At 37.0% G+C, this 25,396-nt stretch overlaps 1 protein-coding gene across 1 annotated transcript in view; it reads left to right on the top strand.

The window, feature by feature from the left end:
• The window catches only part of DYTN (dystrotelin), a 52,080-nt gene extending 29,078 nt beyond the window's left edge, over positions 1-23,002 (top strand). Inside the window, exons 10-12 of the mRNA XM_076005371.1 lie at positions 10,406-10,565; positions 12,599-13,097; positions 22,899-23,002. Of these exons, the coding sequence (XP_075861486.1) occupies positions 10,406-10,565; positions 12,599-13,097; positions 22,899-23,002 (763 nt within the window). The remainder of the gene's footprint in view (positions 1-10,405; positions 10,566-12,598; positions 13,098-22,898) is intronic.
• The last annotated feature ends 2,394 nt before the right edge of the window (positions 23,003-25,396 follow it).

The raw sequence follows: 25,396 nt of genomic DNA, 5'->3' as shown, positions 1-25,396 counted from the left end.
TGAGTAGAGGATCTAACTCAGGTTTTTAAAGCTGTCAGCCTGGTTGCTATGTTGAGAATAGGCTAAAGGAGTTCAAGAATTAGAAGAAAGGTTATATAAACATTTTTGTAAATTTTATTCTAAAGTTTCTATTCAAAATTTTTAATTCAAAATTTCAATCCATTTGGAATTTATTTTATCAATGGTCTGGCTTTGCTTTCTTTCAAATGGATAGTCAGTTATGTGATCTTTTTCCCACTTAATTAAAATATCGCATTTGTTCCGTATTATGTTTCCTTATATACTTGGATTAATTTTATTAGAATTTATGTTCTCATCCTCAGATCTATATGTCCATTCTTGTATTGCTACTAAACAATATGGTCATGGTGGTTCTACCATAAGTAGAAGGATGCAGTTATCCCCAACAGAGATAGAGGAGGACATAGGTGGAACAGTCTTGTGGGGGAAGATCAGGAATTCAGTTCAGGACACATTAAGATTGACTTGTCTCTGAGACACCCACATGGAGATGTTGAGTAGGAAGTTGACTGTTCATATCTGGAATGTGGAACAAAGATCTGTACTAGAGATATAAATTTGGGTATTGTTGGCATGGTTTTTAAGGCAATGAGATTATTGTATGAGATCACCAAAGAGCTTGCACAGATAGAGAAAAGGATCAAGGACTGAGCCTGTGACGCTCCGTATTGCAAAGCTGGGAAGAAGAAGAAAACCCAGCAAGGGAGATGGAGAAAGAGCAATGAATGAGATAGGAAGAAAACAAAGAAAGTGAGGAATCCTAGAAGACAGGTGAAGAAAGTGTTCAAGGAAGAGGGCAGAGGGGTCCACCGTGTCAAATGCTACTGCTAGATCAGATAATAATTGACCTTTGGATTCAGCAGTCAGAATGAGAAGATCGTTGATGGCCTCAAAAAGAGCATCATAGGACAGCAGTAGTAAAAAAAGGCAGACTAGTGGCAGTTTAAAAAAGAGTGGGATCTGAGGAACTGAAGATACCAAGTAAGAAAATTCCAGGTTTTTTTGTTTTCTGAAGTGAGAGCAAAGAGATAGTATAGGTAGTAGGGTGACTGAGGTTAAGAGAATGCTTTGCGGCCGGGCGTGGTGGCTCAAGCCTGTAATCCCAGCACTCTGGGAGGCCGAGGCGGGTGGATTGCTCGAGGTCAGGAGTTCGAAACCAGCCTGAGCAAGAGCAAGACCCCGTCTCTACTATAAATAGAAAGAAATTAATTGGCCAACTAATATATATATATAAAATTAGCCGGGCATGGTGACACATGCCTGTAGTCCTAGCTACTCGGGAGGCTGAGGCAGAAGGATCGCTTGAGCCCAGGAGTTTGAGGCTGCTGTGAGCAAGGCTGACGCCATGGCACTCACTCTAGCCTGAGCAACAAGCAAGATTCTGTCTCAAAAAAAAAAAAAAAAAAGAGAATGCTTTGGGAATTTTTTGGGTTTGGGGGGGGGGGTTTTATTTTTTATTTATTTATTTTTATTTATTTATTTTAAGGCAGGGTCTCGCTTTGTTGCCCAGGCTAGAGTGAGTACCGTGGCGTCAGCCTAGTTCACAGCAACCTCAAACTCCTGGGCTCAAACAACTCTACTGCTTCACCTTCCCGAGTAGCTGGGACTACAGGCATGCGCCACCATGCCCGGCTAATTTTTTCTATATATATCAGTTGGCCAATTAATTTCTTTGTATTTATAGTAGAGACAGGGTCTCACTCTTGCTCCGGCTGGTTTTGAACTCCTGACCTCGAGCAATGCTCCCACCTTGGCCTCCTAGAGTGCTAGGATTACAGGCATGAGCCACCACGCCCAGCCAGAGAATGCTTTGTTTTGATAGGCAAAGTCCCAGCATGTTTGTATGTTAAAGGAAATGAGTTAGAGAGAAAAACTGATGATTTGGTGCAAGAAGAGAGAATTGTTGGAGCAATATCATTCAGCAAAGAGGGTGTGGGACATGCACGTAGACAGATTGGCTTTAGAAGTGTAGTATGTACTAAACATTAAAATGTACATAAGTGCTGGCCACTGATCCATTTTTAGAACTCTATCCTATTGGAAGGAAATACCACTACCTAGTAAATAAGGTTTTTTAGCATGGGAGGGCAGGGCAATAAACCAGAAACAACCTAAGTATCCCCAGCTAGAAAAACAGTGGAATACACACCATATAAACATAGAATAGAACATAATGAATCTCCTTAAAAGAAAAAGTTTTAGTTACTATACTAGAGGGTATTTACCATCATATATCAGAGAAAAAAGCAAGTAGCAGAATAATGTACGTAGAATGATTTCATTTTTGTTTCAAAAATCAATTCAATATGTATTTTGATTCTTGTAAATGTGTGAGTACAGAAAATGGTTCATATATCATAATGCTGACACACTGATCTCAGACTTCGAGCCTCTAGAACTATGAGAAAATAAATGTCACACAGTCTATGGTATTTTGTAATAGCAACTTGAGAAGACTAAGACAGAGTGAAACAACCCCAAGATATCTCAGAGGGGTAGGAATAGAGTGTGTCACTCAGATGATGTGTTACAAAGTAGTTATAAGTTACCCTGTTTTTCTTCCCAAAATGCCCACCTTTAATGACATAATTAAGTGTACCACAGAATGATTGTTTCTTTCCCTATGCTCTCAGTGCCTCCTGTAGAAATGATCATATTATGACAAAAATGATTATATATTTGTCTGTTCATTAGATGTGAAGTCCCTGTGTGAATGCTCTGTGAGCAGGGAGTTCTCTGCTTTTTTGCTGTTGCTGTTTTATAACTAGAGATGGTAAAATGCTTTAAAAATAGTTTTTAAGAAACTAAGTGGAATTGTATAAAATGGAATAAGCCTGACCTTAAACTAGTCGTGTCTATTCCATGTTCGTTCAGATTTGACATGACAAACACACCTGCACTTAGAACCCCTAATCTCTGACCTGGACAAGATGACCTGAGAGATTTTCTGCCGTCATCCCTGAATTTCTTTCCATTCTCACATCTAGATTGTCAAGGAGGAGAAAATAGAATCTTCATTCCTATTGTTGGTTAACTGTCAACTAAATTGCCTGGAAAAGAACACAGAGAAAAAAGTTGGGCTGGTTTATTACTATTCTGGGGTATTGACTTCACGTCTGATTTAACCTTTTTAAAAAGGTTTTAAAACTGTCCTCAATGTCATACCTGAAAAATTAATAATTGCTACCACTTCTTATAAAATTCTGTAACAGGCTTTCCTTGCAGTACAAGAGTTCTAAAATACCAACAGATGTAAGGCCAACTGGACCAGTGGCCTACAAACCCACACCCATTCCTCAAAGAATTTCTCAGGCTCAACAAACTGACAGCAGCCTGCATCATCAGGTGAGTCCAAAAGGGAAAGGAATTGCTGCTAATGCACAAGTAACCTGGACCATTTTGTAGTTAGGTTCAGTGAACATCCCCTAGTTTGGGGAATCTTTTCAAGATGTTAATATGACCAAAGAAAAATCTGGGAACATATTTTTTAAAATAACTTTTTATCTCCAGTCAAAAGTGCTATATATTTATTATAGAAAATTTGGAAAAGTCAGAAAAGAACAAAGAAAAAAAATTAAAATCGCAAACAATTCATTTTATGCCCACTGCTAATGTTTTGGTGTATTTCTTCCCTGTAAACTTTTTAAAATTAGTTTAAATCATACTGTAAATTTTATTAATTATATAGTTCTCTATCAATGTAAGTTATATTGTGAGCATTTTCTATTGCCCTTACAATTCTTCAAAAACATCTTAATGGTTATATAATTTTTATTTAAATAGACATAAAATTATTTCTTTAACCCATCCTATGATGTTGAATATTTAGATGCTTTCGAATTGCTATAATTTAAAAATGTACTGCTAAGATTCTTATACATTATTTTTTTATAAATAGTTCCCTAATAATTTCCTTAGAATACATTTCTAAAGTGGAATCACTAGAATGAAAAGCAGGAACATTTTTAAGACTCTTCATGCTTATTGCAAAACTGCCTTTTAGAAAATAATACCAAATTATATTCCCAGTGCATGTAAGCACCTTTCTACTTGATCCTTGCTAATATTGACTATTATCATGTTTTGTTAATTTTATTAGCAGAATACATTTCATTTGCCTTAATTTGTATTTCTCTGATTCAAAATGAAATGGAAGTTTCCATCACATAGTTCAGAAGGTATTTTTCCTTCTGTTGGTGCCCTCTGCCCATTTTTACTGATGCATCAATGAGATTTACCAATGTATTTGAAGTTTTTGTATTTAACTTCAAATTTTGTATTTGAAGTTTTGTATTTCCCTTTGACTATGGGAAACATTTCTTTCTAGTTATTTCCTTTTAATCTTATAATATGACTTGCTATGTAAACATTTTGTATTCTTATGAAAACATTAACAATCTTTTCCTTTGTAATTTTTTACATAGTTTCATGCTCAGGAAAATTTCCCTTTTAAGAAATCAAAAGACTCTTTAGCTTTGTTTTATTTTGACATTATTTGATTATCTCAACATTTAACTTTTAAAAATCTATCTGGTTTCTATTTTGATGCAGGATGAGAGGTGAAGATAATCCCCCATTTCTGCTTTTTATTTAAGTAAATCTTTTCCTTTTTAATTACTGTGTAATGATTCCTTTACTATATACTAAAAATTTGACCATCTGAATGTGATGTACTGCTATCTATTCAGCTTTTCGTTTTATTTTTACATAAAACAATATTATTTGAATTATTTTAGCTTTATGATACTCATAGAGCAAGTTTTCCCTTTTTATTTTATCTTCTTAACCACTTTATTGAGGTATAATTGACATGTAAAAAGCTATATATATTTAACATATACAATGTTATACATTTATCCTGCATAACTGAAACTTCATACCCTTCGATCATCACCTCCCCATTTCCTCACTTTTTATCTTTATTTTTTAAATATTACCTATTATAAAATAATTGTTCTTCTAAAAGAATTTTGAAATCATCTGTAAAGTGCCAAAAATCAATCCTGACAGTATTTTGGTTAGCTTTGCATTAAACTTGTACGGTGATGTGGAATCATCCATTGTCTTTGTGATATTGTAACAGAGATAAAGGTCTGAAAAAGGACAATGAAATGTATTATAAGTTTTCCCTTTAAAACTCCCCACCCTTTTTGGGAATTAAAATCTACATTTCTTCCCAAGGTCAGTAATCAAAGAGGCTGAAAAATGTTCTTCACTGCTTGTTTTCAAGTATCTTAAACCACAGGAGATGGCTCAACAGAATTGTTGGGACAAGGGTCACAAGATCATAGTCACCAGAGATAAGATCTACAAAACCACCAATTTAGTTAAACAACAATAGCCTGATGCCACAATATGTGGACATGTGACACTAATCACATAGACCCAAGCCCAACTGCCAAAAAAACCCTTTTAAAAAGCCCTATTTTCTTGCTTAAAGGTAGGATGATGGTCTTTTGAGATGCTAGTTTGCCATCCTCTTCATTTGCTGGCAAATTAATGAACTTCTCTTTCCTTTTCCTCCAACCATTTGTCCTCATTCTTCGTTCTCACTGATTTGGCCACAGGGACAAGTATGGAACTTGCAGTAACAATATTTAGGTCTCTCTATCCTTTTCAAGTCTTTTTCTTTCTCTTAGCAAAAGGTCACAGGTACCTTATGTCCTATCATTCTACTTGTTTCTCATTGAGGGTACACTAGGCAGTTTATGTTTGTTGTTGCTATTGTGAGTAGAGACTTTTCCCATTGTATCTTTTTTTTTAATTATCAGTGATGATATATTGGAAATCTATGGATTTTCAAATAGTTGTATTGCAAAGAGATACCTTTCTGAACTCTTTTAGTAATTTCAAATTTTGGTTTAGTTTGAATATTTTGCTTCTAGGTAGATAGTATCTATTAAACCCAAAGCTCAAGAACCTTGTACATGTACACAGAAAGGCACATACTGCTTTGTTCACTGCAGCATTTGTTTTTAATTTTGAAAAATTGGAAAGATCCTAATACTCTTGCATTGAGAATGACTCACTAAATAAACCATGGTAGCTATTCTGAGGATATACAATGGTAGGCCCATATGTGCTGACCTGAAATGCTTCTCAATTGCAGAAAAATATGAACTGTATAATAATATTGGTGTAAGAAACACTTTAAAGGTTTGTTTCATATTGGTACTATTAAGATCCCGGATTCAAAGACTATGCTACACACGTGGGAGCTGCTTGAGTATCTGAAGGAAGAAGCAGATAGGCACAGGTCACTCTGAGGGGCTGCAAAGGGACACTCCAACCAGAGAATGTGACTTGAAGTCTATATGTAGCTCAGTTTCTTCTTCCTGCCCTTCCCTCTTCCTCTTTCAGGCCATGCCTATGGAATAACGTTCCTAAGGTGGCCAGCCCTCTTCAGGTCATTTGCAGGGAGGCAAGAAGGCTGCAGAGTTTAGCCACAGCTGCTTTATATATGGAGCGTAATGAAATCCAATCTCCCATCCAGACGTGTGGGAGCCAAGGACTGGAACATGGTGCCCCAGGACACTGGGCCACGCTGGGTCAGGTCAGAACTTGCCCTCGAGTTGCAGCTGAGGGAGCAGAGTGTGATTCGAGAGACAAAGTTTGGTGGGGATAGCCTAAATGAGAGCCAACTCAACCGTTATTAATTCAAAAGACTTGGTGAACTCAAAGAGAAATGATGACTCTTAAGTACATACCCAGGCAGGCAGCAATGGAAAGACAAGAGAGTTAAACCATAGAAGAAGGTGGGAGGCAGAAGTGAGAGACTTCATAAGCTGAGGGAGAGAAAGTATCCCAACTGCTTTTTGTGTATGTCTTTGGGGAAGGAGATGTTCAGGGCAGCAACCTAGCCTGGGCAAGAGACTGTTGTCACTTATTTTTAAAACCTAAATCTCTTTTGTATGTTTTAACTTCTTTTATGCAAATTAGAGCATGTAACTGTACTTTGATGCACACCGGCACCGTTGTGCATGGCGTAAACCCAAACAGCATCCTCTTTTTGAAATAGACTGCATTTCTTTGAAAAGCATCATTATCGTTGTCTTATAGTGGCTTTTTAGGAATATGGGTTAAATTCTAACCAAAAACTTATTTTCTGTATTTCTTGCTTCTCTAGACCGTAGTCAGCATTAGGAATGAACTCTGGAGGATTCGGGAATCCGTTGCTGCTCTCCACAGGGAGAGAAGGTAGGAGCCACGTGTGTGGGCACAGACACTGACCGCAGCAACGAGTCCGGAGCATCATCTCCTTTGCTCTGACAGAAAACTTTTCTACAAAGATTTCACCATACTCTTTTTTCTAATTTGGGAGACAATTTAAGCAGAGAAATCCTATGATTCCAATAGGAAGGTAAAAAGGGGGCGTTGACTCTATTTGAGTAATTCAGCATAACAGAAATCACTTGGCTGATTATATTAAGTTTTGACTTTTCATCGCCTTGTTGTATTCCCTGGAAGTTGGTCAAGCACTTTTAGTGAAGTACTGATTCTTGTGTGTGAATGTCTCGTGTGTATGTGTGTGTGTGTTTTAGCTACTTCTAAAGAAATCAACACACTTTCTCCAATGGCATCTAACTTTCTACCAGGTTTATTAGGCTGATTGGAAACTGCCTACCATCTTCTTCTTGTGTTTTAAGGAACTAATAATTCCTCAGCTCCTGTCTCCTGCTGTCATTCCTTTAAAAGGCAGAACTCCGGGCTCCTCAATAAGACATGTCCCCTGAGGGAAGACCTTTGTTTTCAGGCTCCATGCTCGGTATCCAGGAGATGCCCAATACACTAGTGACTCCGTGTAAATACACACAAGGAGGTTTGCCTCATAATCTAAATGGATGAAAGATAGGGAACAGTTTTTAAATTTCGTGGTAACTCATGAAAAGGAGTGAACAAACACTGTTAAAGTATCAAAGTAAGGTAAATGTTAAAAGTAATTTTAATCTTTTTTCATGGAATCAGGAAAAGAAATTAGAAACAGCATCAAAGAAAGTAGGATAGCAATAAAAAGACAATTTTTGAAACTTAAAACCTGGAAACAAAAAAGGAATTTTGAAGTTTAGTTCTTTAAAACTAAATTCTCAAAATAATTATTTAAAGCTAATTATTTTAAACTAAATTATTCTCTTTTCTATGGTCCATATTTACTACATATACCATTGATATCCTGGGAAAGTATTTATCACCACAGAGTATACCAAAGTGTGAGGCTGCTTGTTAAATGGAATAAAACACGAAGGCTCCATCTTTGTTCCTGTGTGCACCATCATTTTTATCAATGATTTGGATAAAAGTGTAGGAGTCATGATTCTCGAAAGTGTGTTTGACATGATAACAAAAGGTCCAGGTATTGACAATCTTGACTCACTAAGATTTAATAGGGCTGTAACAAGGGTGCAATTTAAAAAGACCAAATTTTAAGGGATTAAAGAAAAGTGCTACAATTGTAGGCTCAGGTTCACAACAAGTAGTGTGAAAAAGCCCTGAGATATATATGATAGTTAACTGTAACTTCAGTAACATACAACATCATGTCACTGATTATTTAAAAAGCAATACACTGTTTTGCTATATTAGCAGAAAGAGTAATTATTAGTTACGTATTTGTCACTCTACACGGTGCTAGGTACCGATCAAGGAAAGTAGTATTTCACTGCTCTGTGCATGATTATCTTGCCCAGGGAATATTTGTGTTTCATTTGAAGGCCTATTGGGAGGTGCAAACTGCTTAGCTCCAGAAAGCAGAAATACATAGAAAGATACAATAGTTTAGAAAGGCAGCTATCAGGCCATTTGAGAGGAATTCTTTCTCAGATAACCTGAACTATTTGTTAATAGTGGCTATTTGCCTGAAAAGTACTGGGCTCCCAGTTGCTGAAAATATGGTACCAGGTGAATCGCGTTTACCAGAAACACTTCATAAGAATTTCTTTAAAAAAAAAAAAAAGAAGAAGAAGAAGAGTAAGAAAAGAACCAGATTTCTGATAGGGCTCTGCCTACTTTTACCTGGACTGTGAAAGGATATACGTGTCGTCCAGTGTTCAAGCATGGTGGATGGACCAGAGAGGAGGAAGTGAATACATACAGGTGGAGGGCAACATGGCGCAGCGGGGGGTACTGACACCATTGTGGTCATACCACACACAGCATTTTGGGTACAGAGAACACTGTCTCTAGAAGACTTCCGGGAATGTTTCTTTGTTGTCGGCTATATAGAAAACCCCTGGGCTGACTTCTTTCTGAAAAGCCCATCATAAAGATGTACTTGAAACTCCAATTATGATCAAGGATTTTAGAGTCAGGCACCGACCTCTTCAGCTGAGTGTGACTGTCTAGAAGTTTGAGGGCTCTTTCAGAGACGCCCCGTTTGGATGGGAGCCCAGACAAAATTCCAAGACCTCGCCCAACTCTATGGCGATTAGGAATTCCAAAGGTTCAAACATTGAGAAACATTGCATTTCACACGGGAGAGCCAATTTCCACAGATTCCACGAATATGCCAACAGCAGTGAGCAAATAAGACTAATTTACTCAGCTAGTTTTAATTGTGTACTTGCTATATGAAGGGAATCATTTTAAGCCTGGGCTTGGGGACATGGCAATTAACAAAATGGGAGGGGGGAGTTGCCAGAATAAAAGGGCAATAAGCAATTAAGTAATAGATAAGTAAAATAATAAGTGAAGCATGTAGTAGTATGTATGTCATAGAGTATGTCCAGAAGTTTGAAGGTTAGACTCTTCACGCTCTGTAGTAACTACAGAGTGGTGAAAAGCCACAGAGACAGAAAAAGAAAGGAAGAGGATGTCTACGCTGGAGGTGGGGCGAAGGTTGTGGTTTGTGGTTCCAAGCAGGGCAGTTAGGGAAGGTCTCACTGAAAGGGTGACCTGGAGCAAAGACTTGCAGGGGCTGAGGAAGGAACTCAGCAGTGACTGGGGGAGGACGGAGGGCTCCAGCAGAGGGAGCCAAAGAGCAAAGACTCGGAGGGGAAAGCAAGCCTGCGGTGTCCAGAGAGGAGCCAGGAGCTCCGAGTGGCTGGGAGGCCCTGTGTGAGTTGGGAAGAGCGGGAGATGGGGTTCAAGAGGAAATGGGGGTCTGGGACATCTTTGCCAGACTTGTCCACCTCCGGAAGGCCTTCAGTGTATTCTAAAATGAGGATGGGAGCCCCTGGAGAGTTCTGAGCAGCCCAGTGACATGACCTGCCTTATGTTTGAAAAGAACAAACAGAATAAAACAGTGTTGATCAACGTGAGATAACAGTCGAGGCACAGGCTTCTCCAGTGTCTCCTCCCACAGGGAGGACTGCAGTCCACCTTGCCCGGGCTCTAGTTAGTATACCTGCCTCTTGCCCTTCCAAACCACTCTAATCTCTTCTCTTTTCAGGCTCCTTAAAAAACAGTTAAACCAATGCAAAGACAAGTTGCAAGTGATGCACACCTCCCAGGAAGAAAGAAGCTGCCGGTTTGAAACGAAGATTGACGAACTCACAACCAACCACAATAGTCTATGGACCCAGCTACAACAAATGGGACAGGATTTCCAGGTATAAAATGCTGGAGACACTGGCCATGTGGACCACCTGCAAGTCTAACCTCGAGTCCTCCAGCCAAGGGAGAGCCGTAGCCTGAAGCCCCACACCTCACTTTGACCAGCTTCTTCACTTGCCCTCTTCCTACCATACCCTGACCTCTTCCCACTTCCATCCTCCAGGATATATATACTCCCCTTGAGGAAGCTAGTGTCGTTGAAAGACAATAGGATCTGTACCATTTAGAAACCAGAGACCTGGAGCAAAGTGATTCTTTACAGCATTGGTTCTTAAACCTTTTGGTCTCAGGAGCCCTTGTACATTCTTAGAAATTTTTGAGGACCCCAAGGAACTTTTGTTTCTGTGAGTTATGTCTATTGCTACTTACCATATGAAAATTAAAACTGAAAGGTTGTTTAAAATGTATTTTTAACTAAAACATAAAAACAATAAATCCATTATGTATGTAACACTTTTCAACAATAACTATATGTTTTTTAAAACACAAGTAGAAGAGTGGCGTTGTTTCACATTTTTTACAAATCTCTTTAATGTCTGGCATAATAAAAGATAGCTGAATTTTCATAACTGCTTCAGCAATCAACCTGCTGCAAGATGTTTTGATTGAAGCATATAAAGATATCAGGCCTCACACAGATTTGCAGTTGAGAAAGAGAGGAGTGTTTTAGTAGCTTTTCAGATAACTGGGGATACTTTTCTTTGAGGCTGTTTGTTCTTTTAAAACATGATATATGATTGTGCAATGTGGAGCCTGAAACCATATCTATTTCACACTGTCTCAGTAAAATCCAGTGTTTCAAGTATGTTCTCTGAATGGATCTTCTACCCATGCATGATTTTGTAACATCTTCCATTAATCACATGGAAAATGGTGGCTCACTGAGCTATGCTGAATGTCCTAATTTCTACCCATTTCATTATACAAAACTGAAAAAAATTCATACTCATTGATGTCACCACTAATCCCATCAGAAAGTTGTTTAAAAATTGGAAAGCTATCAAGCTCATGGTGGTAGATGCAAGTTTTCCAAAATTCTAATTTTTCCTAGAAAACTTAACTGTTATAATTGACAACAGATACTATTCATTGCTTTCCTTGCAGTGACATTCTGACTTAGATCATTTTTGAGAAACTGTTTGCCACATACCCACATCTGAATAACCATAGTATGTCAGTCAGTGTTTCTTTCTCACAAGAACCAACTTTTGTATTTCAGTATGCATCAGAAGTACTTTCTGCACACTTCGCATTTCATCATACACAATATTAAAATGACATGTGTCATTATTTTTTAAATGAAGAACTAGTGCTACTCCATCAAAGATATGCTTCAGTATCACTGGCATTTTTGTTTTAATTGCTGGCATATGGTGGTGAAGAACATCCTGATTATTAGCACTGTTTGGCGACACTGCCTCGATTTGTGCTAAAGCACCAACAGCTTTACTTATTGATTTTGCACCACCAGTGCACATGTCAACACAATGAACAGTCAAATAACATCTAAGTATCATTATGAAAATAATTTTGACTTCACAGACCCATGAAAGGGTCTCAGGCATCTCCCAGGGTCTTTGGGCCACCCTTTGAGAACTATGCTTTATGTAGAGCACATCCCCAGATTTCATACCCATGCCTTATTGTGAAGCCCCTCGTAGAGCACTTGCTAGACATATATCATTATGAACATGTTTTGTTGTAATAATTTTATCTAGCAATTCAACATATGATTATATTTTCAGAAATGCCTTATGATATTTTTAGAACCTGGGCTTTTGAGAACCTAGAATTTTCCCCAATTTCTTGTGATTATTCTCTGTGATATTTTAGAACCTGAGCTTTTCCGCCTCTTGTAGAGAGTTTTGACGTGGAATTAGCAGCATAAAATAAAATTAATTATAATGATATATTTAGAGAGGGAAAAAAAGTCTTGCTTTAGAATGTTCTATTGGAATAATGAAATTGAATGCATTTAGGAAAAAAGTAAGATACATGTTCATTTCTTCATAAAGTTTTCTTTATCTAGGCAGTGTTGCAGCCACTCCATCCTTCATCTTCTACCTGTCAAAATATGGTATCCAGGGTTGACCATTCTTCAGCTGAAAGGTTTTGGAAAGGAGGAAATTCTTTCCAGATCAAGAACTCCACTGGGGACGGTTCAGAATGGGAACCTCTTCCTAAGCCAGCCAAGGTTGACAGAAGCCACAGAAGTCAAACAAATGCAGAGCATGCTCTACCAAATTCAGAATCACCAGAGACCAATTTGCAAAGCACCAGGGCCAAAGCAAAAAGCCAAGCACAAAAGATGCCTGAGGAAATCCTTAGCTCCCTATCCACTTATCAAGAGGGACCACTGCAGGACAGCCCCCAAATGGCTCCTGCTGAAATGAGCAGTGCTGCTCTGGCACCTGCAGAAAGGAAAGACTCAGGTAACATCAAAAAGAGAAAGGATGAGCTGGAAGAAGAGGAACTGCAAGAAATATTGTCAAAACTTATGGATGCCTTCAATCCAGAAATACCATCAGGTAAGGATTTCACAATCAATAGACATAGTGATGGCCATGGATTCAGGATGCCTTTTTAGAAACTTGATGTTATAACATTTGCCCAACAGCTACAATTCATCTAGATGATAATTCATCATCATCTTCTGCATACGCTATGACTCATTGCTAAATTCTGAGGGCCTCTTAAAAATTATCCTTCTTTATTATAGTTGTTTCTTGTGTTTTGGACTGACGTCTTATTTCTTATTTAGAGTATTTTGCTATCTTTCTTATTTCGAGTATTTTATTATCTTTACATATATACACTCCTCAACTTACAATAAGGTTATGTCCTGATAAACCCATAGTAAATTGAAAATACCATTAAGTCAAAAATGCATTTAACACACGTAACCTACCTAACATCATAGCTTAGCCTAGTCTACCTTAAATGTGCTCAGAAGACTCATATTAGCCTACAGTTAGTTGGACAAAATCATCACCTATTTTATAAGAAAGCATTGAGTATGTCATGTGATTTACTGAATGCAGCACACTGTAGAGTACAGCATCATTGTTTACCCTCATGACCATGTGGCTGACTGGGAGCTGGGGCTCACTGCCACCACCCAGCATCACAAAAGACTATTGTATCTCATATCACTAGCCCGGTAAAAGATCAAAATTCAAAATTTGACGCAAGGTTTTGACTGAATTCATATCACTTTTGTGCCATTGTAAAATTAAAAAATTGTAAGTTGAACCATCATAATTTTGCAACTGCATAATTGACCCTTAAACAACACAGGTTTAGGGGCAGTGATCTCCTTCACAGCTGAAAATTTGTGTATAACCTTTACTCCCCAAAACCTTAACTATTAATAGCCTACTGTTGACCAGAAGTCTTTCTGGTAACAGTCGACTGACACATATTTTGTATGTCATATACATTATGTACTGGATTCTTACAATAAAGTAAGCCAGAGAAAAGAAACTGTTATTAAGAAAATCATAAGGAAGAGAAAATATATTTACTATCCATTAAGTGGAAGTGGATCATCATAAAGGTCTTCATCCTTGTTGTCCTCACGCTGAGTAGGCTGAGGAAAGAAGGAGGAGAGGTGGGTCTTGCTGTCACAGGAGTGGCAGAGGTGGAAGAAAATCCATGTATAAGTGGACCCGCACAGTTCAAACCAGTGTTGTTCAAGGGTCACTGTATGTGCAAATTTCTTTTTAAGAAAATCCAAGATTTTTTTATGTTGGAGTGATCTTCTAGAGACCTGTGATAAAATGAAGGATAGCACTCTTACGTGTTTCTGTATCAGAGGAGGCCTTCTCAAAATATTTCTGAATTGGTGTATTAGTTTGCTGGGGTTGCTATAAAAAAGTACCACAGACTGAGTGGCTTAAACAAACAAACAAAAAATTATTTTCTCACAAATTTGGAGGCCAAAAGTCCAAGATCAAGGTGTCTGCAGCACTGGCTTCTTCTGAATTCTCTCTCCTGGGGCTTATTAAAGGTCCAAATTTTCTCTTCCTGTAAGGATACCAGTCATATGGATTAGGGTCCACCCTAATGACTTCATTTTAATTAATCTCTTTAAAGCCTCTACCTCCAAACATAGTCACATTCTAAGGTACTTGGAGTTAGGACTTCAAAGTATGAATTTGCAGAAGGGTAAGCACAATTTGGCGCATGACCATTGGAGAGCTATAAACTGAACAAATAATAATGTCAGTTTCATACAGAACTTCATAGAGCCAAGTCAATGAACTAATTATTTGGTGACTCTGAGAAGCTCTACGGTAAATGGAGTTGGAGTTACAATTTTTGCATTGGAGAAAACAAATTCAGAAAGATGCCAAAAGTATGCTCAGATTGCCTGAGACAAAGACAGAATGGGAACTCCTTGTGCCTGATTCTTAAGCTGACATAAAATTCCACCCACTGTATTCCTGTCTAAATATCCTTGGGGTCATCATGAGTATTCAAAGCAAAGTCAATATCTACTTGACCTTTTTAGCAAAATTTCACATAAAAATTGGGCTTTATAGAAAGTTTTTTAGTCTTTGACATCTTAGTATTTTGTTTGTTTGTTTGTTTGTTTGTTTTTGTTTCTCCAAATGAGCTGACAAAAGTTGCTGATTTCTAAAATGTGTTGGGTCGGCCCTCACAAACGTACCCACTATGTTGAGTATTTTGGTGGTTTCCATAGTATAGTGGTTATCATGTTTGCCTCACACTATGTTGCATATTTTAGATTCCTAATAGAAGGTCTACTACACATAGTTGGAAGACAATGTCCCAACATTTGTGCAGTTTAATTCCTAAAGCTAAAAGATTCATGCATATTTTATGTGACTTTTCAAGGTCTGCATATATATGTATAAGTATGCATATGCATCATTATATCATTAAGAGGGAAATCATAAAAGGGTAAAATGTGCTTCTAAATTAAGATGATGCAATAATGTATAAATATTAGCATTATCAAATCTTTTCAAAAATATAAAAAATATATGTCACAAAAAATGTACTTCTGTTTTCACTTACAGTCTCAATAGAACCATGAGGTGCTTCTGTAGGTAGTATGCACTATTATACAAACATGCTTATTGTATTAGCAGGAAGGTACGAGTTTTTTCTTATTATTATAGTATTTTATACTTTGTCATGATTCAACAAATACTAATTGTTGAGATTTAAATTTACAAGCTTATTTCTTTTGTATTAGTCTTATTTCTTTGAGGCTTTTAAGCATAAGGATCTATGCTAATCTTCATAACTACTGTTTTGCATTACATATCACTCCTCACTCAAATATTTCTAATGAAGTTTGTGTCCTTATTAAGTCTGGTATTTAATAGGACCCTATTTTCAAACTCCACTTAGCCATTGGCAATATGGATTATAAAAATACACTCCATAATTTATACATAATCTATGCATGCTTACCAAAATTATACCAAACTTAATCAGAGCCAAAAGTGTAATAACTACATGGATGAAGTGAAACAGGCTAAATTAAGTATTGGTTACCTTTGTTAACCTCTATCTCTATTATGGATGCATCAGACAACAGCAAAAAGTTTCTGATCACTTTATTATTGTAGTCTTTTTTTTTTTTTTTTTGAGAATTGGGAAAATTAGAAAGATCTACTGTTTGTAACATGCTAAGATTTACTCAGACAGAGTGTCAATATATTCACCCAGTGTGCTAATTATCCCTGTAGCTGACTACCCTTTTGGACTCCAGCTTTACTAAGGAGCCAACACATTTCAAAATTAAGATAAATGATAGATTACTTAGAGGCTTAATAAGACTAACACAGCCAACCTAATGATCAGTTTGGAGCAGTTGTTGACATTAGCTGAATAGAGCCATTCAGTATCAAGATCTAAGATAATGGGATTTCAAGAGACCATGAGAGCTTAATGGAAAAGAGAAAGTTGTGTTGGAAGAAGTTCCTCAAACCTCTTTAAATTCTAAATGTTGGATTGAAAATCAGTAGTGAACAATTTGATTAAAACTTTCAGGAGAGGAATTAGATTTGAAAAATTGTGTAATGTTCTTTGTTCCTGTGGTCTTAAAAGAAGGACAAAATTCTCTAGTTTTACTGTATTATTAAATTATTTTCTTTCCATTTGAGAGTAAAATTTCTTACATACATCTACTAAATTATTTTTAAAGTTTCTCTCCCATCCCTTTTTGCCATTCATTTGCCACCATAGGTTTCAGTGAAGAGAAAGGAAGACAGGGGAGTGGAGTGATGGGGTTATGAGAGCATGGTTTGAGAACAAACATGGCAGTTTGGACTAGCATGAAAACCCTTGCCATAGCTTTTACAATAGGCTCAGCACAAAGTAAGAAGATGAATAAAACCCAGATTCCAGCTTCTTACTTGGGAGGGAAACAGTTGGACAATGCATCCAACATTCTAGCTCTTCTGGGTCTGTGCAAGGGCCTATCTTCCATCTCTACTGCCTCAAAGTACTGACAATACCCATCATACTGTAGATGCCTGAAGGCTGCTAAAAGAAAAAAAATATGGCAGCTGGGTCTAGCATGAAGGTTTGAGGAGCCAACAGGACCTGACCACACTGATTGCTTAGGGTTTTCTTCTGTATGAGGTAAGTCTGTGAAGACTAAGAGAAATGGTTATGTTTTCTACTGCACAGATACCAACACACAGAGTAAAGAAAGATGAAGTAATGGAGAAACATTGCCCAAACAAAGAAATAAGACAGAGCTCAAGAAATGGACCCTCATGAAACAGAGAAATGTGAGTTACCTAACAGAGATTTCAAAATAACCATCATAAAGATGCTCAGCAAGCTCAGGAGAAAAATTCATGAACAAAATGAGAATTTCAGCAAAGAGATAGAAAATTTTTAGAAGAACCAAACAGAAATCTTGGAGGAGAATACAATAACTGAACTAAAAATTTCAATAGAAGGATTAAATAGCAGGCTAAACTAAGCAGAAGAAAGAATCAGCAAACTCAAAGAGCATTTGAAATTATCCAGCCAGAGGAGAAAAAAGAATGAAAAAGAATGAAGAAAGTTGAAAAGATATATGGGATGCTATTAACCACTTCGGTACAAGCATCGACTATAGTCGGTAGCCACAGATGAACACTCACAGCAACTTTAGCCAACAGCCGTGATATGACTTTTCTATTTTTTCATTTATCAAAATAAAATTGTGAACATTTAAAAATAAGGTAATGAAAACATATATGTATATGTTACCTATTCTGATTTACATTACAAGTAAAGCTGCCTGTAAAGTCAAACAAGTTTTCAGTGCTTTCAAGCTTTCCTCATCACACAAGAGCAAAACGCATTCGTCGTCGTCAATGCACAGCACAAACTATCGTGCGGACTATGAGTGCCGGCTGTGGGCAAGGTTTCGTGGCCGGTGAGCACTGTGCTGAAGTGGTTAAGCAGACCAATATATGCATTATGGGAGTTTTGGAAGTAAAAGAGAGAAAAAAAGGACAGAAAGCTTATTCAAAGAAATAATGGCTATCTCACCCCAGTCAAAATGGCTTTTATCCAAAAGACAGGCAATAATGAATGCTGGTGAGGGTGTGGAGAAAGGGGAACCCTTTTACACTCTTGGTGGTAATGTAAATTAGTGCGACTACTATGGAGAGCAGATGAATGTTCTTCAAAAAACTAAAAACAGAACTACCATGTGACCCAGCAATCCTACTTCTAGGTGTATGTCCAAAAGAAGGTAAATCAGCATATCAAAAAGATATCTGAACTCCCATGTTTATTGCGGCCCTACTCACAATAGCCAAGATTTGGAATCAATTTAAATACCCATCAGTGAGTGAATGGATAAAGAGATTATGGTGAACATGCACAATAGAATATTATATAACCATAAAAAGAATGAAATCCTGCTATTTGCAACAACATGGTTGGAACTGAAGGGCCTTACATTAAGTGAAAGAAACCAAGCACAGAAAGACAAATCTCACATGTTCTCACTCATAATGTGGGAACTGAATATTAAAAACAATTGATCTCATGGAGACAGAGAGTAGAGTAATAGTTACCAGAGGCTGGGAAAGGTAGTGGGGAGAAGTGGATAAAGTGGGATGATTGAGAAAAAGTACAGTTAGATAATTAGATAAAATGAACAATATTTGGTCTACAGCCATACCACTCCGAACGTGCTTGATCTCATCTGATCTCAGAAGCTAAGCAGGGTAGGGCCTGGTTAGTACTTGGATGGGAGAATGAACGTTATTTGATAGCACAACAAAGTGCCTATAATTAAAAAGTTAGGGCATATTTTAAAATAACCAAAAAAGTGGAATTGGAATGTTCCTAACACAAAGAAATGATAAATGCCTGAAGTGATGTATACCCCAATTGCCCTGATTTGATTATTCACACTGTAAGCCTGTGTCAAAACATCATATGTGCCCTATCAATGTACACAACTATTATGTATCCATAATAATTAAAAATAAGAAAATTTTAAAAAAATAAAGAGGGTAAATTCCTTAGGGCATATTACTAATGACTGACCCAAAGAGCTTTGTTCTCAGCTTTGTCTGACTCTAAAATGCTTATTCTTTCCATTATAATGTGATCAGAATCAAGAATTATTTACTAATATATCATTCTATTTTAGAGTTTGAAAATCTGCCTTTATCTTAGATTGTTTGAATTAAATCATTCTTAATGGCAAATAACTAAAAAAAATTTAAAAATAAAATTCCACATGGGGATTCTGATGTGCCTGCATAGGGTATCCTGCTCCTGCAGGTCATTATTCCAGAGGCTCACACGGCAAGAAGCCAACTTGCCAGCCACGAGAGTGAGCTGCTGGGCAAGTGGGTCATCCAGCCTGCTTAAGCCTTCACATGGCTGCTACCTCGGTGGACAACTGACTCAACTTCATGAGAAAGCCTGAGCCGGTACCACTCGGCCAAGCCATATTCCTGAGCCACAAAAATAAGTGACGTGACAAATAATAATATTGTTATTTAAAGCCCAAAAAAGAAGAAATAATGGCCAAAAACTTCTCAAATCTGGAAAAGAAAATGGATATCCAAAGATCCAGGAAGCCCAACAGACCCAAAGACAGATGAGCTCAAAGAAATCCACACCAAGACACATTATAATCAAATTGTTAAAAGTCAAACGAAAGAGAATTTTGAAAGTGGCAAGAGAAAGATTACCTGTCATATACAAAGAAACCCCGATAAGATTATAAATCCATTTCTCAGCAGAAACCTTATAGAAATGGGATGATACATTCAAAGTGCTGAAAGAAAACAACTGCCAACAAAAAATATCATACCCAAAAACTTATTGGTAAAGGTAATATACAGAGGCAAATGCAGGATACTATAATATTGAAACAGTGGTCTGTAAATAACTTTTAATTTTGATGTAAAAGTTAAAGTACAAAAGCATTAAAATAACTATTAAAATGTATTAATGAATGCAGTATAAAAATATGTGAATTGTGATGTCAATAATGAAGTGTGGGAGGGATTAAAAGTGAATAGTTTTTGTATGCAATTAAAGTGAGTTGTATCAGCTAAAATAAACTGTTATGACTGTAAGATGTTTTATATAAGCCTCGTGGTAAGCACAAAGAAAATAACTATAGAAGATACATAAAAGGAAAAATCAAAAGAATTAAATCATATCAACACAAAAAAATAACAAAGGAAAACAGGAAAAGAGGGGGGAAAGAACCAAAAGACAGACAGAAAACAACTAACAAAATGGCAAAATGATCCTTTCTTACCAATAATTACTTTAAATGTAATTGGATTAAAGTCTCCAATCAAAAGACAGAATTGTTGAATAGATTTTTTAAAAAGCCAACTAACTATATGCTGTCTACAAAAGACTCACTTTAGATTTAGGGACACATAGGCTGAAAGGGAGGGGATATAAATGATATCCAAAAAAGAGCAGAGAAGTGACTATACTTACATCAGACAAAATAGACTTTAAGTAAAAAACTGGCAGAAGAGACAAAGAAGGTCATTATATAATGACAAAAGAGTCTATTCACTCAGAAGATAAAGCACCGATAATAATAATGTATGTACCCAATATTGGAGCACCTAAATATATAAAGCAATTATTGACAGAATTAAAGAGAGAAATAGACAGCAATACAATAATAGGAGACTTCAGTACCCCAACTTTCAAAACTAGATAAAATCTCCAGGCAGAAAATCAACAGGGAAACAGTGACGTTGAACAATACTATAGACCAAATGAGCCCAAGAGGCATATTTCGCCCAATAGCAACAGAATATACATTCTTCTCAAGCACACATGGAATATTTTCCAGGATAGATCACATGTTAGATTATAAAACAAGTCTTAACAAACTTAAGAAAATTGAAATCGTATCAAGTATCTTTTCTGACCATAATTAAATAAAACTATAATAGAAATTAATAGCAGAAGGAAAATTTAAAAATTCATAAAGATGTTGAAATTAAATAACACATTCTTGAACAACCAATGGGTCAAAGAAGAAATCAAAAGGGAAATTAGAAAATATTTCAAGACAAATGAAAACAAAAGCACAACATACCAAAACTTATGGAATGCAGAAAAAGCAGTATTAACAGTGAAGTTTTGAGCAATAAACAACTCACCTTAAAAAAGAAGAAAGATCATAACTACACTAACTTTACCCTTCAAGGAACTGGAAGAGAAGAAACAAACTAAGCCCAACATTAGCAGAGCAAAGAAAATAATAAATATTAGAACAGAAAAAAATAGAGAATAGAAAGACAATTTTAAAAAATCAATAAAACTAAAAGTTGGTTTTATGAAAAGGTTGACAAAACTTTAATATAAAAAAAGAGACAGACTTAAAATAATCAGAAGTGGAAGAGGAAATATTACAACTAATACCATAGAAATATAAAGGATTATAGATACTACTATGAACAATTATGCACCAATAAAATGGACAATCTAGAAGAAATGAATAAATTCCTAGCTCACCTACCAAGACTGAAACATGAAGAAATGGAAAATCTTAACCGACCAATTATGTGTAATGAAATTGAATCAGTAATCAAAAACCTCCTGACAAGGAAAAGCCTAGGACCAGATAGCTTTACTGGTGAACTCTACCAAAGATTTCAAGAAGCAGCAGTGTTGGAGGCCAGATGGAGTAGAAAAGTCATGAACCCTATCCTCTTATGTTCAACAGAAGATAGCACAGATGAATCATGTAGCTAAAAAGTATGTAACTAACAAAATAAGCCTGTGTTTTCATTTCCTCTGATCTTATTTTCTATTAGTTAACACAAATAATATAATACCATATGTTCCTTGTATGCCTAAGTGAACAGATTTTTTTGAAATGAATTCATCATCATGCCCTCTACTCACTCCTGCCTGTTTCTCTTACCACTGTTAACAGTTTAGTGAGTTTTCCTTCAAACTGTTTTCTTTGCATATATGTATGTCTTTACTTTTCCAACATAAGTGAGATCATACTATGCCTTTGCTTTGTTCTCTTGTTCAGGATCATAGACATTAAACAGTATCATTTTGGGGGATATTTGGGATAAATTGCATAATATCCCAAAGAATAAACACACTATAATTTATTTATTGGTGTATACTTATGTTGCTTCCAACTTTTTATTATCACAATAATTCTTTGGTGAGTATCCTAACAGTATGTATCCTTGTTCTCATATGTAAATATGTTTATAGGATCAATTCCTAGAAACAGAAATCTTAGGTTAAAGATTATTCATAGCAAACTTTTACTTGATACCTGCCAAATTACACATCTTTGTACAGCACAATCCTTACTATTATACAATAGGTCATATGGGATCACCCAAACCATTAACCAGGTAACTGTAGAGCACTGGTTCTCAAAGTGTGGTCCTGGGACCAGTCACATCATTATCACCTGGGAACTTACTAAAAATGCAAATGCTCAGCCCCCATCCCAGCTGGACGGAATCAGAACTGCGAGGGTGGGGCCCAGCAATCTGTTTTAATACTCTCCAGGTAATTTTGATATACACCAGCGTTTAAGAACTCAATAGTGGGTTTTTCGGCTACTCAGATTTGTGCTAGAAGCCATGGGAAAATGCTTCTTAAGAACCCACACCTGGCCGAATTAGTACTATTTATCATGGTAAATAATAGCCATCTTATTTGCTAGATAGCTTAGAGGAAGGGCATTGTCCTCAGGAACTGAGGAAAAATGGATCCTGTTTCTTCTCCGTATGAGTGAGAGCTTTACCAAGATCAGCTTGAGAGCCTACAGGTGCGCTTCTCTGAAAGACTCTCCTGTTTGTTGATTTCAGGTCCACAGTCATCTGCAAACACGGACCTCTACAGTGGAGCTGAGCGGGTGTGCAGGGCCTTCTCTGCCCTTGTGGATCAAATCACCTTGCCCAGCTGGAAGTGAAAAGTGGTCCAGGCTCAAAGATCCATTGATGTGATGGCAAATGCGTTTTCAGATCTGTATCAAAAGAATTAAGCCTTCTACTTTGCTTTCAACCGTTGTAAACTAGGGAGATTAAAAAATAAAACTTTTCTTCTTAGTTCTTCAGTTCAGATTAAAGTCTTGAGGGGGAGGGTCAGGGGTGGGTAGTGGAGGGAGAAGGAAAGAAGAAGTGGTAGAGTCAGATCCCCCTGTGCTGACTTTTCATCTCAGGTCGATTCTTACCGCGAATACCTTGGCATTGACATTCAAGTGTGTGATCAGCAGAAATGCGTGCCACTGTCTTCTTCAAGTCTCACTTAAATTACCGCATTGATGACCTAATTTTCTATCTGTATGCTCCTGCTGGAGAACAGGCTTGGCAAAGAACTAAACACACACACACACACACACACACACACACACACACACACACACACACATTGAGTGCTTGTAAAACTGGTGAAATCTGAATGAACTCTGAATCACACCAATGTCAGTTTCCTGATTGTGATATTGTACTATAGTGATGCTAGATGTTCCCATTGGGGAAACTGGATGAAGAGTATGTCGATGTCTCTGTATTATTTCTTACAACTGTAAATGAATCAAGTATCTCAAAATAAAAAAAAAAATTAAAAAAAAATAAAGTCAACGTGAACTTTTGTCTCTAAAAGCCCACATGCAATAAGCTTCACCAGAGCGCTGTGTGCCTCCTTTCTCTGCATGTCGGATTAGGTTATAGATGCTTTACTTAATGTCCAAAGTAATAGCTAACATTTTTTTGACTGTTAGAACACTTAGTTTCTAAGCACTTTATGTTGATATATACTAAGTCATTCCTCACAACAAACAAAGGAAGTTGGTATCTCATTTTATGAGAAAATTGAAGCACAAAGAGGTTTAATAACTGGTCCAAATTCATTTGGCCACTACTTGATGAAGTTGGGATTTGAACCCAGCTCCTGAGCCTATACTATAACCACTACTCTGCACTTTTTCTAATAAATATTGTTGTGATTTCAATGTTTTTGCTTATTCTTTTGATCTACAGTTATATTTAGAAATGCTGTGAATTTTAATTTTTATGTTATATAAGTCCTAGTACTGTTTACAGATGAAATAATGTCCCATTGGATAGAATTAAGATTAGTTTAATCTCCCTGTTCAACCTCATCCTAATTCTTTTATTTTTGAGACAAGCCTCTGTTCCCCTGGCTGGAGCGCAGTGGCATAATCATAATTCACTTCAACTCAAACTCCTGGGCTCAAGTGATCCTCCTGCCTCAGCCTCCCATGTAGCTGGAACTACCAGTGTGCACCACAACACCTAGCTAATTCTTCTATTTTTTGTAGAGACAGGGTTTCACTGTTGCTCAGGCTGGTCTTGAACTCCTGGCCTCAAGCAATCCTCTTGCCTCTGCCTCCCAAATTGCTAGGATTGCAGGAGGGAACCACTGTGCCTGGCTTCATCCTAATATTTTTAATTTGCTTTTCAGCCTATCATAAAGTTTTTATTTTGGCTTTGCCATTTAATATATTCACTTTCCTTATCTAGTCCCAGTTTGTTCCTTACAAGTTTGATAAGCATGCCTTGATCAGCAAGCTGTGGCCTACGGGCCAAATTCTGCTCATTGCCTATTTTGCACATGCTGTGAGCTAACAGTGATTGTTACATTTTTTTAAATGCTTCAAAAAGTCAAAAGAATAATATTTTGTGACACCTGAAAATTGTATGGATTCAAATTTCAGTGCCCATAAATAATATTTTATTGGAACATAACCATGCTCATTCATTTATGTATTATGATAACTGCTTTTGTTCTACCAAGGCAGAATTGATTAGTTGCAACAGCAGCTGGCCAGGCTATGGTACAAAGCCTAGAATATTTACTATCTGACCCTTTACAGAAATGTTTTGCCAACCCGTTGTGGAGTACCAAGGCGAGGGAAGAACAAAGGGCAGGCTCTTCTGCAAGCTCATTCTCCAACTGTGGCATCTTTTCAACCATTTGTAAGAGGTAATGAATCTAATGATGGTTTTAAGGAATGTGATGAAAAATATTAGAGAAAGTAGCAGGAAAGCAAAATCATGAGCCTATATGTAGAAAAGGTAGTCAAAGGGTGGTACCTTTTTAATGTGCTCATTCTCTTAACCTACCAAAAGCTGAGGCTGGACCTTCTCCCCAGCTTTCCCTAGGCTTCCTTTCTAATCCTCAGATGAAACTTTGTTTTCTGATAATAACCCTTTAGATGAAATTTCTAGCTTAGGGAGGGCGCTGAGCCTTCAATGAAAACATTTGCCAAGGCCTCCTTTGGACCTGAAAAAACCAAAGAAATTGCTAACATACCTGAAATTCAAACTGGCTGTCAATCACT

The sequence above is a fragment of the Microcebus murinus genome, chromosome 8 (genome assembly GCF_040939455.1).
Source record: "Microcebus murinus isolate Inina chromosome 8, M.murinus_Inina_mat1.0, whole genome shotgun sequence".
Classification (NCBI taxonomy): domain Eukaryota; kingdom Metazoa; phylum Chordata; class Mammalia; order Primates; family Cheirogaleidae; genus Microcebus; species Microcebus murinus.
Note: the sequence above shows the minus strand (reverse complement) of the source record. Positions and strands in the feature narration are given on the sequence as shown.